Source organism: Dendropsophus ebraccatus, chromosome 9 (assembly GCF_027789765.1).
Source record: "Dendropsophus ebraccatus isolate aDenEbr1 chromosome 9, aDenEbr1.pat, whole genome shotgun sequence".
Lineage (NCBI taxonomy): Eukaryota > Metazoa > Chordata > Amphibia > Anura > Hylidae > Dendropsophus > Dendropsophus ebraccatus.
In genome coordinates, this window is record NC_091462.1 from 10,742,689 (window position 1) to 10,763,928 (window position 21,240).

The 21,240-nt window shown below is 47.3% G+C and overlaps 1 protein-coding gene across 1 annotated transcript in view; it reads left to right on the forward strand.

Annotated features, from left to right (window-relative positions):
* Positions 1 to 1,531: 1,531 nt before the first annotated feature.
* WNT10A (Wnt family member 10A) overlaps positions 1,532 to 21,240 on the forward strand; it is a 41,446-nt gene continuing 21,737 nt past the window's right edge. Inside the window, exons 1-2 of the mRNA XM_069982514.1 lie at positions 1,532 to 1,884; positions 16,530 to 16,792. Of these exons, the coding sequence (XP_069838615.1) occupies positions 1,820 to 1,884; positions 16,530 to 16,792 (328 nt within the window). The 5' untranslated portion in view covers positions 1,532 to 1,819. The remainder of the gene's footprint in view (positions 1,885 to 16,529; positions 16,793 to 21,240) is intronic.

Here is a 21,240-nt window from a genome sequence, read left to right on the forward strand (position 1 = left end):
CACTTTCCCCCTGGCAGCGTCTAAATTGGCGGACCCCCACCTCCCCCCGCAGCCTATCCTGGCCCCTAAATGGTTACTAGATCCATTAAGGGGTCTGAAAGGTTTGTGATGAATTATTGAGCTGGCACTGACACCACGGGGGCCACGGGGGCCGCTGCATCTTCACACCTTCAAGGCTTCGGCAGCTATGCGGCTTTTATGGCAGCTCATCCCCCTCACCCTTAGGCAGCAGTAAAAAAAATGAGGCCATTTCTACCTTAAAACGTCACCAGTCGCCATAAGTTCTTGAGTCACCACTTTCTGTCAACTTTTTAGAAGTTTTTTCTCAGTCATATCGGAATGACAACCGACATTTCTGAGATTGCGGCCCCCGCGGAGGATGTTCTCCAGACTCCTGAAGGGTGATGCAATAACACCTTAATCTGGGTGACAACCGGAGGAGCTGCAGTGCTGGGAACATTGGTTGTCAGCTGTTCCATCATCCTAAATGGCAAATGTTACTATATATATATAGCAAAGTACATGATATGATTGTACAAAGCAGACCTGCCAATAGGGAGAGATGTCTGACAACCAATGGAATAGCGGGAAGACTGGTTTTCAGACAGCTTTCCCAGACTTCTGAATGGCAAATCTTACTATATACTATTTTATTGTGTATAAAAGAAGATTCGTAACTAGGAGTCTAGGAAAGCGGGCTGACAACCTCTTTAAGACTGGCAATGGTGGGAATGTTAGTTGTCAGACAGCTTTCCCCGACTCCTGAATGGCAAATCTTACTATATATAACTCACCGTATTATGTGTGGAGCAGCAGATTTATTGTATTGACTAATCAAGAACATCTGTCAACAAGGTGCCTATAAAAGTCTGACAACCTTGGCGGCATTCCACATGTAGAAATAATGGTTGTCAGACAGCTTTCCCAGACTCCTGAATAGCTAATCATACTATATATGGAATAGCATATCCTGCTTTACTATTTTACTGTCTATCCAAGAAGATTTGTAGCCAGTAGTCTGGGAAAGTTGGTTGACAACCTATATGAGACTGGTAATGGTGGGAATGTTAGTTGTCAGCCAACTTTCCCTGACTCCTGAATGGCAAATGTTACTATTGATCGAATAGCGGATCCTGCTTTACTATTTTACTGTCTATCCAAGAAGATTTGTAGCCAGGAGTCTGGGAAAGCTGCCTGACAACCCCTGTGAGAGTGGTAATGGTTGTCAGCCTGGACAGGAGGGGAGAATAAGAGTCCGGGACCTGTATTACTGGAGGGAATTGCTCCTTCATGGCCTCCGGTAAGTGGTGGCTCTCAGTAATAAGCAGGATAACTTGTGTGGCCGGTGGAAGAGTCGCTCCTGTCACCAGATGATAGCAGGGGAGGGAGGGCGGACGGGGCAGGGGGAGTGTGTGACTGTCAGTGCAGAGAGGGGAATTTAAAGAGGTGGAGAGTCACAGGGGAAGAGCAATGAGGCAGCATCAGACGGGCGCACAGCAGGAGAGCGCAGAGCTGAGTGTGTGACAGCTCCCCCGCCGCCAGGAACCCTAAACTTACAGACAAGAAGAAGTGTGGACTGGGTGCAAGGAGACGAGGAGGACAGCGGATGGAGGACTCCACCTGAGGAATAGCAGGAATTATAGGGGACACAGGAAGCCGGGGGGACCACTGATCCCTACTGATCCCCAGGAGCTCTTCTCCAGCCACACAGCTTCTCAGCCAGAAGGATGAACCCCGGGGACATCAATGAAATTAGGAAGCAGGGAAGAGAGGGGTAAAGGGTGACGGGCGCATCCCAGACTCTGGACACAGCGGCACCATGGCCCCCTGGCACCTTCCTGGCATTGTCACTATCCTGGTGGGACTGCTGCTCTCCATGCAGAGGTAACGCCTGCTCTCTAATCTGCTATAGGGGACACACAGCTAGAAGAGACGAGTTTGTCATTTAAAGCTTTGGGGCTGCTCTGTTTGAGATGTCCAGTAAGCTTACCTGCAGTCCCATGTAAAATAGAAGAGAGCACACTGTGAGAGCGCCAGCTCTGCTTCATCTGGGCCCCACTAAGTGACACAGAGGTAGCAGAGCCGAGTTTGTCATTTATCGCTTTGGGGCTGCACTGTTTGAGATATGCAGTAAGCTTACCTGCAGTCCCATGTGAAACAGAAGACAGCTTCAGCTCTGCTTCATCTGAGCCCCACTAAATGGCACAGAGGTAGCAGAGCTGAGTTTGTCATTTGCTGATTGCGACCATCATTGAGTCCTGTGTAAAACTAACTATAGCGCACTATATTATTATAAACTGGTCAGCTCTGCTAAATGACCTCACCAGCTTGTCACTTGAAGGGGTTATCAAGGATTACAAAACCACAGCTGCTTTCTTTCAAAAAGAGCACCACCCCTATCCTCAGGTTGAGTGCAGTATTACAGCCTGTTGCCTCATTCACCTCCATGGTTATACTGCACACAAAATTAGGACAAGAGAGGCGCTGTGTTTTTCTAATCCTTTAAGGTTTTTGCCAGTGCATTACTTATATCATGTAAGTTAAGATAAGGCAGAAGATTTACCTGCAGTCCCATGAAAAATTGCCAGGAGCACAATATAAAAGTCAATGTGAGCCCCTTAGCTCTGCCAAGACCCCAAGATGGGGCTGCATTTGTTGTGCACGATGATGACTCTCTGAGTAATGATAATCAATAGGTTTACCTGCAGTCCTATGCAAAATGTGACATTGTCGCTCAGCTCTGCCTCATCTGCTCATGCGAAGGGACAGAAATTTAGATATTGTGAGTTTGTTAATTATTGTTCTACAGCACGGATGGGGACTTAAGACCCTCCAGCTTCGCTTTGGCTGTCCAGGAATGATGGGAGTTGTAGTTTTGCATCAGCTGGAGGGCAAATGTTCCCTATTCCTGAGCTACAGGTTCATATAAAACACACTCAGCTCTGCTACATTTGTCATCAATGCTTAGTGCAAGCATATTAGCAGATAGTAAAGATGTAGAGAGGAGTGAAGCTGACACCTGCAGGGGTGGATGAGCTCTAGGGGGACGATACAACTGGGGTCACAGATCGATTAGGTATCACATTCATTTTCCAATATGGCCGACCCTGTGACCTATATCTGACCCATCTGTTACCTTTACATTAGGTTTCGCCTGTAATCCCAGTGCGCCAATCGTGGTGTGAACGGCGTCCTCGGCGGATGTTACTATTCTGGTGATTACCGAATAGCGTTTAAAATTAGAAATAAGGGAAACAGATGATCTGGGGGTAGAAATTGCGCAGTCTATATTTATACTCGGTACCATGTTGGATGGAAGGATCACTAGGCGAGTCCATATCGGCTCCGCCGGCCGCGCTGTTATCGGATACAACAGGATCCTATCAATATCCGGCAAAATCTACAAAAAAATAATCTATATTGAAGCGTTTATCTGACCGATGGTCATGTGACCACAAGTTGCAGATATAGATGACGGGTGTCGATTATTCCCTTTTTGATCCCATATAGAATCGGTCGCTTTCCTCATCTCTATCGAGTAGATTCGTCGGCGACTTTAAAGCCTGGCGGGATCCGAACCACTAATCGTCCACACGTCCGAATGGTTCGCTCCTATCGCCATCTATACTATGTAATATGGCTTCATTCGTTTTTTTTCTCTTGATGATTATTTTTCTATTGATGACTGGTTGGACTTTTTTTTTTACCTTCTGCGCAATTTTAGTCGGATTCTACAGACAGATTGTAAATGTATCAATAAAGTTCAGTTCCAATCTAATAAGATTCATTATATTATCGCCCCCTAGAGGGGATCTGACCCCGGGGAAAGAGATGAAAGACCCCTGTGTGGTTGGGGTACAGCAGGGTGGGGGCCAGGGGACGCGATGTGACCGCGCGCCACTTTGTAATTGCATTAGAACAAGTACAGGAAAGTCAAGTGATTGAATCACATTAAAGCCATGGGGCGAGGGAGGAATCAGACGCCTCTCCCGTGGGATTTCCAGCATTAACCGCTTCCTCGCCAGCCGCGCCTCACATTATCAGTTATAAAAGTTGTTATATCTGTTCCTGGGAAAGCTGGGTGACAACCAATCCCCTCTCGTCCCCATAGTATAAGTTATACTGAAAAGCGCATGAATTGTCATAGGGCTGAGTTTCCATTCACAACCTGGGAAAGTTAGGTGGAGAAGCTGTAATGGCGGCCATAATATCAGACACCCAGCTTTCCTGCTGTGTAAGGAGTCTATACAGCCATGTATGAGATAATTCTCATATGACACATAGTGACACAGGGTGACAGCAATGCTGGGGTGACCTGTCTAGTAACACTACTGTACAGCAGAGTCACCATTCAGGAGATTGAGAAAGCTGGGTGACAACCTCTGAGGGGGATGTAACGGCAGCCCCATGAGCTGTCACCCATCTTTATATGTCTAGCTATACAGCATCACATTCCCCACTTCTATATGACTGCAGGAAACTGAGAGAGCTGTCCAGTAATGCAGTGATATAGTCTACACTCCCATATGACTCCATTACTAGGCATCTGGGTGACGACACTTGTGGGTGATATAATGTTATCTATATCGTTTACAATCCAGCTTTCCTGCATCTGTCTAGTTATTCAGTGATATAGGCTACACTTTAAATATGTATAGTCTTCCAGTACTTACCAGCTGCTGTATGTCCTGCAGGAATTGGTGTATTCTTTCCAGTCTGACACAGTGCTCTCTGCTGCCACCTCTGTCCATGTCAGGAACTGTCCAGAGCAGCAGCAAATCCCCATAGAAAACCTCTCCTGCTCTGGACAGTTCCTGACATAGACAGAGGTGGCAGCAGAGAGCACTGTTTCAGACTGGAGAGAATACATTACTTCCTGCAGGACATACAGCAGCTGATAAGTACTTCAAGACTGGAGTCTTTTTTTAAATAGAAGTAAAGTAAATTACAAATCTGTTTAATTTTCTGACACCAGTTGATCTAAAGATTTTATTTTTTTTACTGAAGTTCCCCTTTAACTGTACAGGCCCCTCCATGGCTGTGTATAGTGGGGCTCCTCCATGGCTGTGTATAGTGGGGCCCCTCCATGGCTGTGTACAGTGGGGCTCCTCCATGGCTGTGTATAGTGGTACCCCTCCATGGCTGTGTATAGTGGGGCTCCTCCATGGCTGTGTATAGTGGGGCCCCTCCATGGCTGTGTATGGTGGGGCCACCCCATGGCTGTGTATAGTGGGGCTTCTCCATAGCTGTGTATAGTGGGGCCACCCCATGGCTGTGTATAGTGGTACCTCTCCATGGCTGTGTATAGTGGTGCCCCTTCATGGCTGTGTATAGTGGGGCTCCTCCATGGCTGTGTACAGTGGGGCTCCTCCATGGCTGTGTATAGTGGGGCCCCTCCATGGCTGTGTATACTGGGGCCCCTCCATGGCTGTGTATACTGGGGCCCCTCCATGGCTGTGTATAGTGGGGCCCCTCCATGGCTGTGTATACTGGGGCCACCCCATGGCTGTGTACAGTGGGGCTCCTCCATGGCTGTGTAAAGTGGTACCCCTCCATGGCTGTGTATAGTGGTACCCCTCCATGGCTGTGTATACTGGGGCCCCTCCATGGCTGTGTATAGTGGGGCCCCTCCATGGCTGTGTATACTGGGGCCTCTCCATGGCTGTGTATACTGGGGCCCCTCCATGGCTGTGTATACTGGGGCCCCTCCATGGCTGTGTATAGTGGTACCCCTCCATGGCTGTGTATACTGGGGCCCCTCCATGGCTGTGTATAGTGGGGCCCCTCCATGGCTGTGTATACTGGGGCCTCTCCATGGCTGTGTATACTGGGGCCCCTCCATGGCTGTGTATACTGGGGCCCCTCCATGGCTGTGTATAGTGGGGCCCCTCCATGGCTGTGTATACTGGGGCCTCTCCATGGCTGTGTATAGTGGGGCTCCTCCATGGCTGTGTATAGTGGTACCCCTCCATGGCTGTGTATAGTGGTACCTCTCCATGGCTGTGTATAGTGGGGCCCATCCATGGCTGTGTATAGTGGGGCCCCTCCATGGCTGTGTATAGTGGGACCCCTCCATGGCTGTGTACAGTGGGGCTCCTCCATGGCTCTGTATAGTGGGACCCCTCCATGGCTGTGTATAGTGGGGCCCCTCCATGGCTGTGTAGATGGGACCCCTCCATGGCTGTGTATAGTGGGACCCCTCCATGGCTGTGTATAGTGGGACCCCTCCATGGCTGTGTACAGTGGGCTCCTCCATGGCTGTGTATACTGGGGCTCCTCCATGGCTGTGTATACTGGGGCTCCTCCATGGCTGTGTATACTGGGGCCCCTCCATGGCTGTGTATAGTGGTACCTCTCAATGGCTGTGTATAGTGGTACCTCTCAATGGCTTTGTATAGTGGGGCTCCTCCATGGCTGTGTGCAGTGGGGCCCCTCCATGGCTTTGTATAGTGGGGCTCCTCCATGGCTGTGTATAGTGGTACCCCTCCATGGCTGTGTATAGTGGCACCTCTCCATGGCTGTGTATAGTGGGGCTCCTCCATGGCTGTGTATACTGGGGCCCATCCATGGTTGTGTATAGTGGTACCTCTCCATGGCTGTGTATAGTGGGGCTCCTCCATGGCTGTGTATAGTGGGGCCCCTCCATGGCTGTGTATAGTGGTACCTCTCCATGGCTGTGTATAGTGGGGCCCCTCCATGGCTGTGTATAGTGGGGCCCCTCCATGGCTGTGTATAGTGGGACCCCTCCATGGCTGTGTATAGTGGGACCCCTCCATGGCTGTGTATAGTGGGGCCCCTTTCATGGCTGTGTATGGTGGGGCCACCCCATGGCTGTGTATAGTGGGGCCCCTCCATGGCTGTGTATAGTGGGGCCCCTCCATGGCTGTGTATAGTGGGACCCCTCCATGGCTGTGTATAGCGGGACCCCTCCATGGCTGTGTATAGTGGGGCCCCTCCATGGCTGTGTATAGTGGGGCCCCTCCATGGCTGTGTATAGTGGGGCCCCTCCATGGCTGTGTATACTGGGGCCCCTCCATGGCTGTGTATAGCGGGACCCCTCCATGGCTGTGTACAGTGGGGCTCCTCCATGGCTGTGTACAGTGGGGCTCCTCCATGGCTGTGTATAGTGGGGCTCCTCCATGGCTGTGTACAGTGGGGCTCCTCCATGGCTGTGTATAGTGGGGCTCCTCCATGGCTGTGAATAGTAGGGCTCCTCCATGGCTGTGTGCAGTGGGGCCCCTCCATGGCTCTGTATAGTGGGACCCCTCCATGGCTGTGTATAGTGGGGCCCCTCCATGGCTGTGTAGATGGGACCCCTCCATGGCTGTGTATAGTGGGACCCCTCCATGGCTGTGTACAGTGGGCTCCTCCATGGCTGTGTATACTGGGGCTCCTCCATGGCTGTGTATACTGGGGCTCCTCCATGGCTGTGTATACTGGGGCCCCTCCATGGCTGTGTATAGTGGTACCTCTCAATGGCTGTGTATAGTGGGGCCCCTCCATGGCTGTGTATAGTGGTACCTCTCAATGGCTTTGTATAGTGGGGCTCCTCCATGGCTGTGTGCAGTGGGGCCCCTCCATGGCTGTGTATAGTGGGGCTCCTCCATGGCTGTGTATAGTGGTACCCCTCCATGGCTGTGTATAGTGGTACCTCTCCATGGCTGTGTATAGTGGGGCTCCTCCATGGCTGTGTATACTGGGGCCCATCCATGGTTGTGTATAGTGGTACCTCTCCATGGCTGTGTATAGTGGGGCTCCTCCATGGCTGTGTATAGTGGGGCCCCTCCATGGCTGTGTATAGTGGTACCTCTCCATGGCTGTGTATAGTGGGGCCCCTCCATGGCTGTGTATAGTGGGGCCCCTCCATGGCTGTGTATAGTGGGACCCCTCCATGGCTGTGTATAGTGGGACCCCTCCATGGCTGTGTATAGTGGGGCCCCTTTCATGGCTGTGTATGGTGGGGCCACCCCATGGCTGTGTATAGTGGGGCCCCTCCATGGCTGTGTATAGTGGGGCCCCTCCATGGCTGTGTATAGTGGGACCCCTCCATGGCTGTGTATAGCGGGACCCCTCCATGGCTGTGTATAGTGGGGCCCCTCCATGGCTGTGTATAGTGGGGCCCCTCCATGGCTGTGTATAGTGGGGCCCCTCCATGGCTGTGTATACTGGGGCCCCTCCATGGCTGTGTATAGCGGGACCCCTCCATGGCTGTGTACAGTGGGGCTCCTCCATGGCTGTGTACAGTGGGGCTCCTCCATGGCTGTGTATAGTGGGGCTCCTCCATGGCTGTGTACAGTGGGGCTCCTCCATGGCTGTGTATAGTGGGGCTCCTCCATGGCTGTGTATAGTAGGGCTCCTCCATGGCTGTGTACAGTGGGGCTCCTCCATGGCTGTGTATAGTGGGGCTCCTCCATGGCTTTGTATAGTGGGGCCCCTCCATGGCTGTGTATAGTGTGGCTCCTCCATGGCTGTGTGCAGTGGGGCCCCTCCATGGCTTTGTATAGTGGGGCCCCTCCATGGCTGTGTATATCTGGCCCCCTCCAGTTGTTGTATTTGCCCTCAGTCCAGCGAAACCAACAACATTAACCCTAGAGGTTCCAGGCAATGTGTTCTTGGTAATGTGGAAGATCTGGTCGCACCGGGTACCAAGTCACTGACTGCGGGTTATAAAACTGTCATCCAGTAATATACGGCCCGAGCTGCCAGACACAACCGGTTTCTGGGAAGATCCTGATACAATGCGCTGTACTGCCACTCACGAGACCCACAGAATAATCACTGACAACCCTAATGTGACTCACAGCTGAGGATTTGTTACAGTTGTATCAAGTTTAGGCAGAAGCGTGATCTATATACGACAGCACAGTCCTGTATATTACATAGTGGTGCAGCCATCACACTGATAGTACTATGTGAGCACTTAATGCTACTAGGTACTATATGGGACTAATCCCTATAATGGGAACCATATGGCACCTTACTGTAGCCACTATATGACACCTGTCTATACTATAGGCACTATCATGTGCTCACTATATGGTATTGTATTGTAGACACTCCACTGTATGGCTCTGCTGTGTGTTCAGTGTACTACTGTACTGTAATATAATATAGGCACTATAAGCAACATAGAATTTTACTGTTAGCGGGCACCACATGGCATTATCATGCACTATTAGGTGTTCTTTGCTTGGCGCTGTCATCTAAATACTGTGTGAGCATTGTGTGGTAGTATGATTTGGGCACCACATGGCAGAATTTTGTCAGTACTATTATGTTTCTACATTATAGGCACTATTATGTGTACGCTGCATAATACTATTGTATAGACACAAGATAGAGTTCTGTGTAGGTACTGTATGACACTCTTATGTGTTCACTGTGTGCTATTAGGTGACCACTGTACAGTAGTATTGTATGGGCACCACTTTGTGAGCCCTTTACAGTAGTTTTTATACTATGTGTTGTCTGCATGGTACTGTTATAAAGACACTCTATGGAGTTCTGTCTAGGTACTGTATGACACTATTATGTATTCACTGTGTGCTATTATGTGATCACTGTATAGTAGTATTATATTTTGTAGGCATCTTATGGCAGCATTTTATCAGTATAGGCACTATTATGTGTTCTCTGTATGGCACTATTATATAGACACTCTGTGGAGTTCTGTGTATGTATTGTATGACACTGGTATGTGTCCACTGTGTGCTACTGTACTGTAGTATTATATGGGCACCACTTTTTAAGCCGTCTATGGTAGTGTCACTTAGGTTTGTATATTATGAGTTTGCTGCATGGTACTGTTACCTAGATACTATATTGAATTTTATGTGAGCATTGTGTAGTAGTAGTATGATACGGGCACCATATTGTCGATACTATTGTGTTTGTACATTATAGGCACTATTATATAGACACTCTATGTAGTTCTGTCTAGGCACTAAATGACACTGTACAGTAGTAGTATATTTTTTAAGCATCCTAGTAGTAGTGTTTTATTGGTATAGGCACTTTTATGTGTTCGCTGTCTGGCGCTATTATCTAGATACTGAGTGAGCGTGGTGTGGTAGTATGATTTGGGCACCATGTGGCACCATACTGTAGGTACTATTGGGTTTGTATATTATAGGCACTATTATGTGTTATGGTGTAGGCCGTATGGTGCCAATATGCAGACACTCTATGGCATTGTATTACGCTCTAATGTGTTCACTGTGTACTATCTGGTGAGCTCTGTACAGTAGTATAATATGGGCACTATTCTGCAGGCACTCTATGGTGGTGTTATATTGGTAATGTATAGACAATTCTATGTGTTCTTTGCCTTCGGCTGTCTGGGCATGCTTGGAGTTGTAGTTTTGCAGCAGCTGGATAGCCACAGGTTGGAGAATGCTCGACGTTCCATGGAAGTATATACAGGCACTCTTATGTGTTCATTCTGTACTATCTTGCAAGCACTGTGTAGTAGTATTATATGGGCACTATATTAGGCATTATATATGGCACTATATAGGCATTATTAGCATTATTATATGCTCTCTGCATGGTGCTATTATCCAGACACTGTATGAAGTCTGTGCACTATATGGCAGTGTAATGATATATCATCTGTAATGAAAGTGAAACCTAACAACCCCCCCCCCCCCCCCCCACGCAGACTCTTTAAGGCACATGAGGGCAGTTAGACTTATGAAATCCCTTGAAAATCAATGGACGATTTTCACTAAACAAAATATTTTGTCTGACGCATGGACAGCAGACAGAAGCGTCCGGGACCCCGACCATGGCTGGTGTCTATGGAGGGGGAGAGGCAGACGCTTTTTATCCTGTTTTGAATCAATGAAGAGAAGGGCGACATGGGAGACGGGTGGTGAGGTCAGGTATCAGCACAGGTGGGCATCCGATATACTGACCCCCAGAGAGGTAGAGGAGGCCATGTGTATGCAGCTGTAGCTATGACACCTGCTGCAACAAATAATAACACCATATGGCGCTCACATATTAGTGCCATAAAATAGCCACATAAAACAACAATACAATAAGCATCAAATAGTGACATAGAGCCACATAGTAGTGCCGCAAAGTGAATAGATTGAAGCACTATATAGTGCTCACATATCAGGACCATAAAGTGAACACTTAATAGGGGTATACACTGCTCATATAATAGTGTTATATAGGGTCCATATAACACCACTTAACACTATAAAGTAGACACATAATAGTACAATACTTTTCTGACAAAAGAGCACATAATGGTGCCATAAAGTGCAGTTATTAGTCCTATACAGTGCCTGAAAAATAGCCTTGTATAGTGTCCACATAATAACCTTGTAGTGTCCACATAATAGCACCATAAAGTGAGCACATAATAATGTGACGCAGTACTTACACCATAACATCACATAATAGCACCATAAAGCAAATACCAAATAGCCCCATATAGTGCCTACATACATAGTGCTGCATAGTGTCCACATGACACCACGTAACAGAACCATAAAGTGAACGCATAATAGTGCAATACAGTACTCAATATATAGCATCACATTGTAGTACCATGATGCAGACAAATAATCGCCCTATATAGCACATAGCACCATATAGAGAACACCCAATACTGAATCCATATATTGCCTACATAACAGTTTCTCTATATAGTGCCCACATAATAGTTCCTCCGTATAGTGCCCACATAATAGTTCCTCCGTATAGTGCCCACATAATTGTTCCTCCATATAGGGCCCACATAATTGTTCCTCCATATAGGGCCCACATAATAGTTCTTTCATATAGTGCCCACATAATTGTTCCTCCACATAGTGTCCACATAATAGTTCCTCCATATAGGGCCCACATAATAGTTCCTGCATATAGTGCCCACATAATTGTTCCTCCACATAGTGTCCACATAATAGTTCCTCCATATAGGGCCCACATAATAGTTCCTCCATATAGGGCCCACATAATAGTTCCTGCATATAGTGCCCACATAATAGTTCCTCCATATAGGGCCCACATAATAGTTCCTCCATATAGGGCCCACATAATAGTTCCTGCATATAGTGCCCACATAATAGTTCCTGCATATAGTGCCCACATAATAGTTCCTCCATATAGTGCCCACATAATAGTTCCTCCATATAGCGCCCACATAATAGTTTCTCCATATAGTGCCCACATAATAGTTCCTCCATATAGTGCCCACATAATAGTTCCTCCATATAGTGCCCACATAATAGTTCCTGCATATAGTGCCCACATAATAGTTCCTCCATATAGTGCCCACATAATAGTTCCTCCATATAGCGCCCACATAATAGTTTCTCCATATAGTGCCCACATAATAGTTCCTCCATATAGTGCCCACATAATAGTTCCTCCATATAGTGCCCACATAAATAGTTCTTTCATACAGTGCCCACATATTAGCACCATATAAAGAACATATACTTCCATTATATAGTGATCACATAGTGATTAATGTGTTCCAGTACATTGCCGTGCACTATTTCTGCTTCATTCTGGGAGTCAGTGCTCTTCTGATGCCTATTACCCTATAATCCAGCACTTGTCTTGTGGCTGTCAGACTATTGGTTGGTGCGCGGCAGTTCCTATGGTTTCATAGGATACTTACATGGAGGAGCAGCTGCTGCTTCTCTCAGGAACGTTAACGGTCGCCACCTCTGTAGTCACCCAACTTTCCTGGAAACAGAAATCACCAAGTTATGTAAAGAATTCAGACACATTCATTCACATTCCCACCCAAAAATGCCGGAGTGTCTGGTGTGGGGTGTTATATGTGTGTGTGTGCATATGTGTGCGAGCATGTGTGGTTGAGTATGTGTGTGTGTGTGTGTATGTGTGTGTGTGTGTGTATGTGTGTGTGCTTGTGTGAGTATGTGTGTGTGTATGTGTGTGTGTGTGCATGTGTGTGTGGTGCATGTGTTTGTGAGTGTGTGTGTGTGTGTTTACTGATCCAGCACCTGGAATGAATGCTGTGTCCTGTACGGCCAGCGCTCATGGTGCGTTTACACGTAACGATTATCGTGCGAATTTGCACGATAACGATCAAATTCGAACGATAATCGTACGTGTAAGCGCAGTGAACGATCAAACGACGAATGAGAAATCGTTCATTTTGATCTTTCAAAATGTTATCAAATCGTCGCTCGCAAAAAATTCGCAGATCGTTCCGTGTGAACAGTCGTTCGCCGATTTAACCAATGTGTGAGATAGGCTTAAGGATAGCAAAACGAATTTTCCGTACGATATATCGTACCGTATAAACGCTGATCGTTATGAAAAAAAATCGTTACTCCGACATCATTAATCGTACGATTGGGCCAATTATCGTTTCGTGTAAACGCACCATCAGTTCATTCTCTATGGGGGTTCTGGGCGTTGTGAAGCTCAGCACATGGCAATACCAATATAGAGAATGAATGGAGAGCTGGCTGGGCATGCACGATGTTCATTCACCTTTCCCCTTGTTCTTGTGATCGGTCCCAGCAGTCAGATCCCTACTGACCGGCTTCTTACCCCCGATCCTGTAGACAGGACATAGGGACAGTTAGGACAGTATACAATATACTCTGATAGGAGAAGCTGGCGGGTTCTATAGAATAGAGGGGGCTCCCAGGCCTACATATGAATAGCACATTTATCAAACATGGTGTGAAACTGGCTCAGTTGCCCCTAGCAACCAATCCGATTCTACTTTGCAGTCCCCACAGACTCTTTGGAAAATGATTGGTTGCTAGGGGCAACTGAGCCAGCTTCACTTTACACCATGATAAATCTCCCCCATAGTGTATGGGGGTCCTGATGCAGCATTTTGCATTGAGGTCCAAGTTCTAGTTCATGGATGGGGAACCTTCAGCCCTCCAGCTGTTGCAGGACTACAATTCCCATCATGCCTGGACAGCCAAAGCTTTAGCTACAACTGCATGATGGGAATTGCAGTTCTGCACAGCGGGAGGGCCTCAGCTGCCCCGTCCATGTTCTAGTTCTTCTATCTTCAGGACATTTGATGTTCTTCCATCTCTGCCCCCCCTTCCCTCAGTTCTAATTAACCCCGTCTATCCCTCTGGCAGTAAAAAGGTTAAATGGGGGGGTCAAGCAATGAAAACTGGTTTTGGAGAAGGTTGTGCTGGAACGTGTAGGACTCTCACACACCGGCCACATCAAAGCCCGGCTCATGAACCACAAGGCTGCCCCTCCTTTCATCAGACCACAGGGCCCCCCTCGCCGCACGGGCTGGGGGATCACAATGGAGCTGGTGGCCTGTTGTGAGGGGCGAGGGCACGACCGGGCGTAAATAAAATATGTCACCAGTAAATTGCTGAGGGGAAATGTATCAGAGGCCGTCCCTTTGATCAGGGGAACACAGGACGTGGAGGATCACTGGCTATTTTTGGCTGGATTCTTGTTTCATGGCTTCACTTTGATCTAAGGGCCATGAATACAATAAACCAGCTTGCCGGTATACGTATCCCCTGTACCCCTGTAATGTGAGAGCGCTGCTCTGGGGGCAAATCAGGTGTGAAGGCTATATCAGGTCAAGTGCGATTCCTGTGCAGCCAATGGGCCGCAGATCCCTGATCCTGTCCTCAGATACATACAAATCATTATATACACCAGCTAAGTATCACATATAGAAGTATCTGTTATGATAGGCTTAGATACACCGGAGTATTACACATATATAATCTTAATAAATAGAATTACATGAGAGGCTTAGCTACACTAGATCAGTAGACAGTATCTCATATGAAAGGCTTAGATACCATGACTGATCAAGTAATATCATACATGGTAGGCTTAGATACATCTGTTACAGTATCATATATAATAGACTTAGATGCAGTATCAAGAGAAAATATCACACATAAGAGACTTAGGGCCCTATTCCACGGGACGATTATCGTTCAGATTATCGTTAAATCGTTCGAAACTAAGCGATAATCGTTCGTTAGATACAATGGATAAATATACAGTGTGATACGTGATAGGCTTAGATATGATATCATAGCACACAGTATCACATATGATGGGCTTAGATACACTGCCTCACCAGATAATGTCCCATATGAGAGGATCAGATAAACTGGATCAATAGACATAATTACACATGATGCATATGGTATCTCAGCACACAGTATCACACATAATAGACCTAGATACACCAGCTGATCAGAGAGTATCACACATAATAGACCTAGATACACAAGCTGATCAGAGAGTATCACACATAATAGACCTAGATACACCAGGTGATCACAGAGTATCACACATAATAGAGCTAGATATACCAGGTGATCAGAAAGTATCACACATAATAGACCTAGATACACAAGGTGATAACAGAGTATCACACATAATAGACCTAGATACACCAGGTGATCACAGAGTATCACACATACAAGACCTAGATACACCAGTTGATCACAGAGTATCACACATAATAGACCTAGATACACCAGGTGATCACAGAGTATCACACATAATAGACCTAGCTACACCAGTCGATCAGAGTGTACCACAAATAGTAGACCTAGATACACCAACTGATCAGAGAGTATCACACATAATAGACCTAGATACACCAGGTGATCACAGAGTATCACACATAATAGAGCTAGATACACCGACTGATCAGAGAGTATCACACATAATAGACCTAGATACACCAACTGATCAGAGAGTATCACACATAATAGACCTAGACACACTGCACCCCACAGACACCCATCTCATATAAGAGACTTATCGACCAGTATCACCCATAATCAGCTTAGATACGCTATCTCAGCAAAGGGTCATACATCAGAGACCCAGCAGCCAATATCACACATGACATACTTAGATACACCATCTCAACAGACAGTATCACACATGAAACGCTTATATATGATATCAGAGTACATAGTATCACACATTATTAGTTTAGATATACAAATATCCCATATATGGGCTTAGATACACTGGATCAGTATCACACAGCTTTCAGGAGTCACAGATCTGTCACTGATAACCTGAAAAGTATTTGGTATATTGGGTTATTAGTGGCGATTGTCCGGGGGGCAGATCTCCGCCGTCTGCCCCAGCACCTGCACCGCTTCCCCATAACATGTCGACCATCCTTCAAGGGCAGAATCCCGTCTGAAGGAGAGGTAATTACTTTAATGGCGCAGAGCAGAACGCACCTTGGGGCTGGTGTAGATAAAAGCCAGAGATGTCTGCACAGTGTCAGGCAGGGACAGGTAAAGCAGCAGGACTGATAGGACATTTACTAAACATTCCAGGTAAGTAGGAGCTAAGATCAGGGGCACAAAGAGACGACGCGTTTCACGGGACCTCATTCACGTCCCTTTATCTCCTCATTTGTTCAGCCATCAATAGTGACCTGTACACAATGGCGCCATTCTTACGGGCATGCTTACCGCCACAGCCTGTCAGTCAATCACAGCTAAATAAACTATGGCCACTGTTCTAACCCTAACCCCCACTTCTCCATTTTTCAGATCACTGACCAATGAGATTCTGGGCCTGAAGATCCCACCGGAGCCGGTACTGAATGCCAACACGGTGTGCCTGACCTTACCGGGCCTGACTCGTCGTCAGATGGATGTCTGTATGCGGCATCCAGATGTGGCGGCGTCGGCCATACAGGGGATACAGATCGCTATCCATGAATGTCAGCATCAGTTTCGGGATCACAGATGGAATTGTTCCAGCCTGGAGACCAAGAATAAGATCCCGTATGAGAGCGCCGTGTTCAGCAGAGGTGAGCGCAACACCTGGAACTATGGCAGCAGGCTGGCTTCCATTGACTTCAATGTGTGTGTATATGAGGGGTAGCACAATATGTGCTCAATATATACATTAGATTCCAGTTTTCTCTGAGCTTGTAGGTATAGACTGTCTGCTATGATGTCTCCAATACACTGCACACACCCTGCTCTCCTATATCTCTATAGCAAATCCTCAGAAGTAGCAGCATGGATGACATTATAAAGCAGTGCTAAGTAGTCTAAGTTGTGAATGCAGCACTGAAGTGAGAAATAATAGTCTCCTGCACTCTCCTTTACTGTCTCTCTGTTTTTTACCCAGCCACTTCTCCTATCTTTCTCTTTTTCTGCTCCCTTCATAGACTGCAATGGACAGCTTGTAATCAAATCCCTCAGTGAGTTGCTAGTCCATTTTTGTCAGCCTAGACTGACTTCAATTGTTCAAGGTGAATGATGTCTGATTCGTGTGGGGGAAAGCTTGGTGAACCTAGCAAAGGAAAGAGAAGACTTTTTCTCTGATAAGATACATTACACTGTTTCTTATATCCACCTGTACTATTGATGTATTTAAAGTTTGTTGAAGCTGCAATGACCATTTAAAGCTATATTCACACTGTGTGTATTCAGTATGTTGAAGGTATATGTCAGGAGTATTCCTTTTTGTATACTTTTAAAGTATAATTCAGACACACGGCCATAGAGCGGCACAGACTGGCCACTGGCCACAATGCAACTACGAACATATACCGTACTGTTTATGCACTTGTGGCTTACTGTATAGAAAACACCAGTCTGCTATGCTTTCCTATACAAAACATATCAGGGTCGGCTGCCGTATACCTGCCTATGGATGAACTATCATCTATGAGGGTTGAGTCGGGATGGGGATGTATTGCTCGTCCACACAAATGGCACCGCGCAGACAATGGTGCAGCAAACACAAGCAGTAGACACGCATGTAATTTGTAGCTTAGGAAGCACTAACACTTAATGGTTACACACAGGTGCACTTTTTGGTTACGATCAATGGTGGGTTGGTAGACGGCAGTTTCTGCTTTCCGGTTCTGTACACTGCGGCCCATAGCAACCATGACAGCACCTAGCAACCACCACAGGCCATGGCAACCATCACAGGACATAGCAACCATGACAGCACATAGTAACCAATCAAAGCCCATAGCAACCATGACTGCATCTAGCAACCATCACAGGACACAGCAACTATCACAGGCCATGGCAACCATCACAGGACATAGCAACCATGACAGCACATGACAACCAATCATAGCCCATAGCAACCATGACAGCACCTAGCAACCATCACAGGACACAGCAACTATCACAGGCCATGGCAACCATCACAGGACATAGCAACCATGACAGCACATAGCAACCAATCATAGCCCATAGCAACCATGACAGCACCTAGCAACCATCACAGGACACAGCAACTATCACAGGCCATGGCAACCATCACAGGACATAGCAACCATGACAGCACATGGCAACTAATCATAGCCCATAGCAACCATGACAGCACCTAGCAACCAATTATAGCCCATAGCAAGCATCTCAGCAGATAGCAACCAATTACAACACAGCTCTCCTTTTACCACAGCAGAAACCGAGACTTAAGCTATGGGCTGTGATTGGTTGCTATGTGCTGAGACTGGTTGCTATGGGCAACAAACACCATTTTGATTGAGACCCAATGTATGTAACACTGGATGATTCTGTTGTTCCCGTCTTTCAGCATGGAGCCCTATCACAGCGGTAGCAGTCCTGTATGTATATGTAAACATATCCTGAGGAGCCGCTTCACCGACATATATTGTTGGGGATACATGGTGGGTGACTGAGGGCTTATATGTGTGTTCTTTTCCCCACAATCACCACGCCACACTGCCAGAACTGCAGTTAATGAACATGTATATATATATAAATATATATATATATATATATACAAGCGATGGCTGCACCATAACTGCGCCCTGGGCCGGAGACTGAACAAATCCCAACTATTTACATGGATGACATAAAATACATCCCGCACGTGTAGTGGCTTTATGAAAGTAAATGTTGCAGGATGACGCAACTCTCCACGGTTGCATGCAGATTGTAGCTCAGTGGAAGACAGAGTCACTCCAGGACAAACACCTGCAAAATGCTGATGGCGCTGCTAGGATCTGGTTCTCCCCGCTGATCTTCTAACAAAGAGGGAGAAGGCCTCGGATGTCTGATGGTATATGTGTATAGAGATGAGGGATATATCAGTATATATGTATCAACAAGCTCCGTCCACCAGATTATTATTTACTAAACTTTACAAAAATCCTGATCGGCAATGAATCTTAGATGGGCAGCCATCTTTCTTTCCTTACTGGAATATCACTACGTGTCTAGGCTGATCTGCTATTCAGGATTCTAGGAAAGCTGAGTGGTGGCTTCTATGGAAGATGTAGGAAGCAGCTATAGGGGTGGAGGAGTTGCAGCTGGACCCTGGGCAGCCCAGTATTATACAGGGCAGATGGTGGGGGGCCCCATTACAGATGGACGGACAGCGGACGTTGATGTTCTGCACATTCCTGGGCGGCAGACACACCTCACACTTATGGGAATGACCTGCGGCTCCCCATTCCTGGATGACAGCACATCTGTGTCTCCAGCGTCTGAAGGGACCATTCTTGTCTTCTAATCTCATCTCTGCTCACAACTCTATGGAGGAAAACAAAGATGTCTGCCCCCAGATAAAGACCACATGTCGTTCCCTCATGTCCTGTGTAACCCCCAGCATGACCTTCACCCCCTCCCTCACTAGTGCAGCATAGTTCTCTGTCTATTAGAGGAGCTCCAGGTTACTCTGACATGATGATCACATGAGCCGGGCCAGACAGGACAGAGCTGAGGGTAAGGGGGGCCCCAGGAGCTGACGCACTAATAAAGTGCCCTGTACCCCAGGTGTCGGCGTGTCACTATCCTGTACCCCAAGTGTCAGCATGTCATTCTCCTGTACCCCAAGTGTCAGCGTGTCACTATCCTGTACCCCAAGTGTCAGCATGTCATTCTCCTGTACCCCAAGTGTCAGCGTGTCACTATTCTGTACCCCAAATGCCAATGTGTCACTATCCTGTACCCCAAGTGTCAGTGTGTCACTATCCTGTACCCCAAGAGTCAGCGTGTCACTATCCTGTACCCCAAGAGTCAGCGTGTCACTATCCTGTACGCCAAGTGTCAGCGTGTCACTATCCTGTACCCCAAGTGTCAGTGTCACTATCCTGTACCCAAAGTGTCAGTGTCACTATCCTGTACCCCAAGTGTTAGCATGTCACTATCCTGTACCCCAAGTGTCAGCGTGACACTATCCTGTAACCCCAAGTTTCAGTGTGTCATTATCCTGTACCCCAAGTGTCAGTGTGTCACTATCCTGTACCCCAAGAGTCAGCGTGTCACTATCCTGTACGCCAAGTGTCAGCGTGTCACTATCCTGTACCCCAAGTGTCAGTGTCACTATCCTGTACCCAAAGTGTCAGTGTCACTATCCTGTACCCCAAGTGTTAGCATGTCACTATCCTGTACCCCAAGTGTCAGCGTGACACTATCCTGTACCCCAAGTTTCAGTGTGTCATTATCCTGTACCCCAAGTGTCAGCGTGTCACTATCCTGTACCCCAAGTGTCAACGTGACACTATCCTGTACCCCAAGTGTCAGCGTTTAACTATCCTGTACCCCAAGTGTCAGCGTGTCACTATCCTGTACCTCAAGTGTCAGCGTGTCACTATCCTGTACCCCAAGTGTCAGCGTGTCATTATCCTGTACCTCAAATGTCAACGTGTCACTATCCTGTACCCCAAGTGTCAGCGTGTCACTATTCTGCACCCCAAGTGTCAGCATGTCACTATTCTGTACCCCAAGTGTCAGCGTGTCATTATCCTGTACCCCAAGTGTCAGTGTCATTATCCTGTACCCCAAGTGTCAGCGTGTCACTATCCTGTACCCCAAGTGTCAGCGTGTCATTATCCTGTACCCCAAGTGTCAGTGTCACTATCCTGTACCCCAAGTGTCAGCATGTCATTATCCTGTACCCCAAGTGTCAGTGTGTCATTCTCCTGTACCCCAAGTGTCACTATCCTGTACCCCAAGTGTCACTATCCTGTACCCCAAGTGTCAGTGTGTCATTCTCCTGTACCCCAAGTGTCACTATCCTGTACCCCAAGTGTCACTATCCTGTACCCCAAGTGTCACTATCCTGTACCCCAAGCCCATAGTGTATCCACTGTGCTCAGTCTCTATAAGTTTGTTGTAGTTCCCTTCACCTAGATGTCAGCCCCCAGATACAGACCACACGGAGCTTCCTCATGTCCTTCCCGGGGAAGTGATTTGTATAATGAGAGCGCAGCTCTGGAGGTGTCACCTCTCGGGTTTTATGGCTTCTTCCGTGCACTCT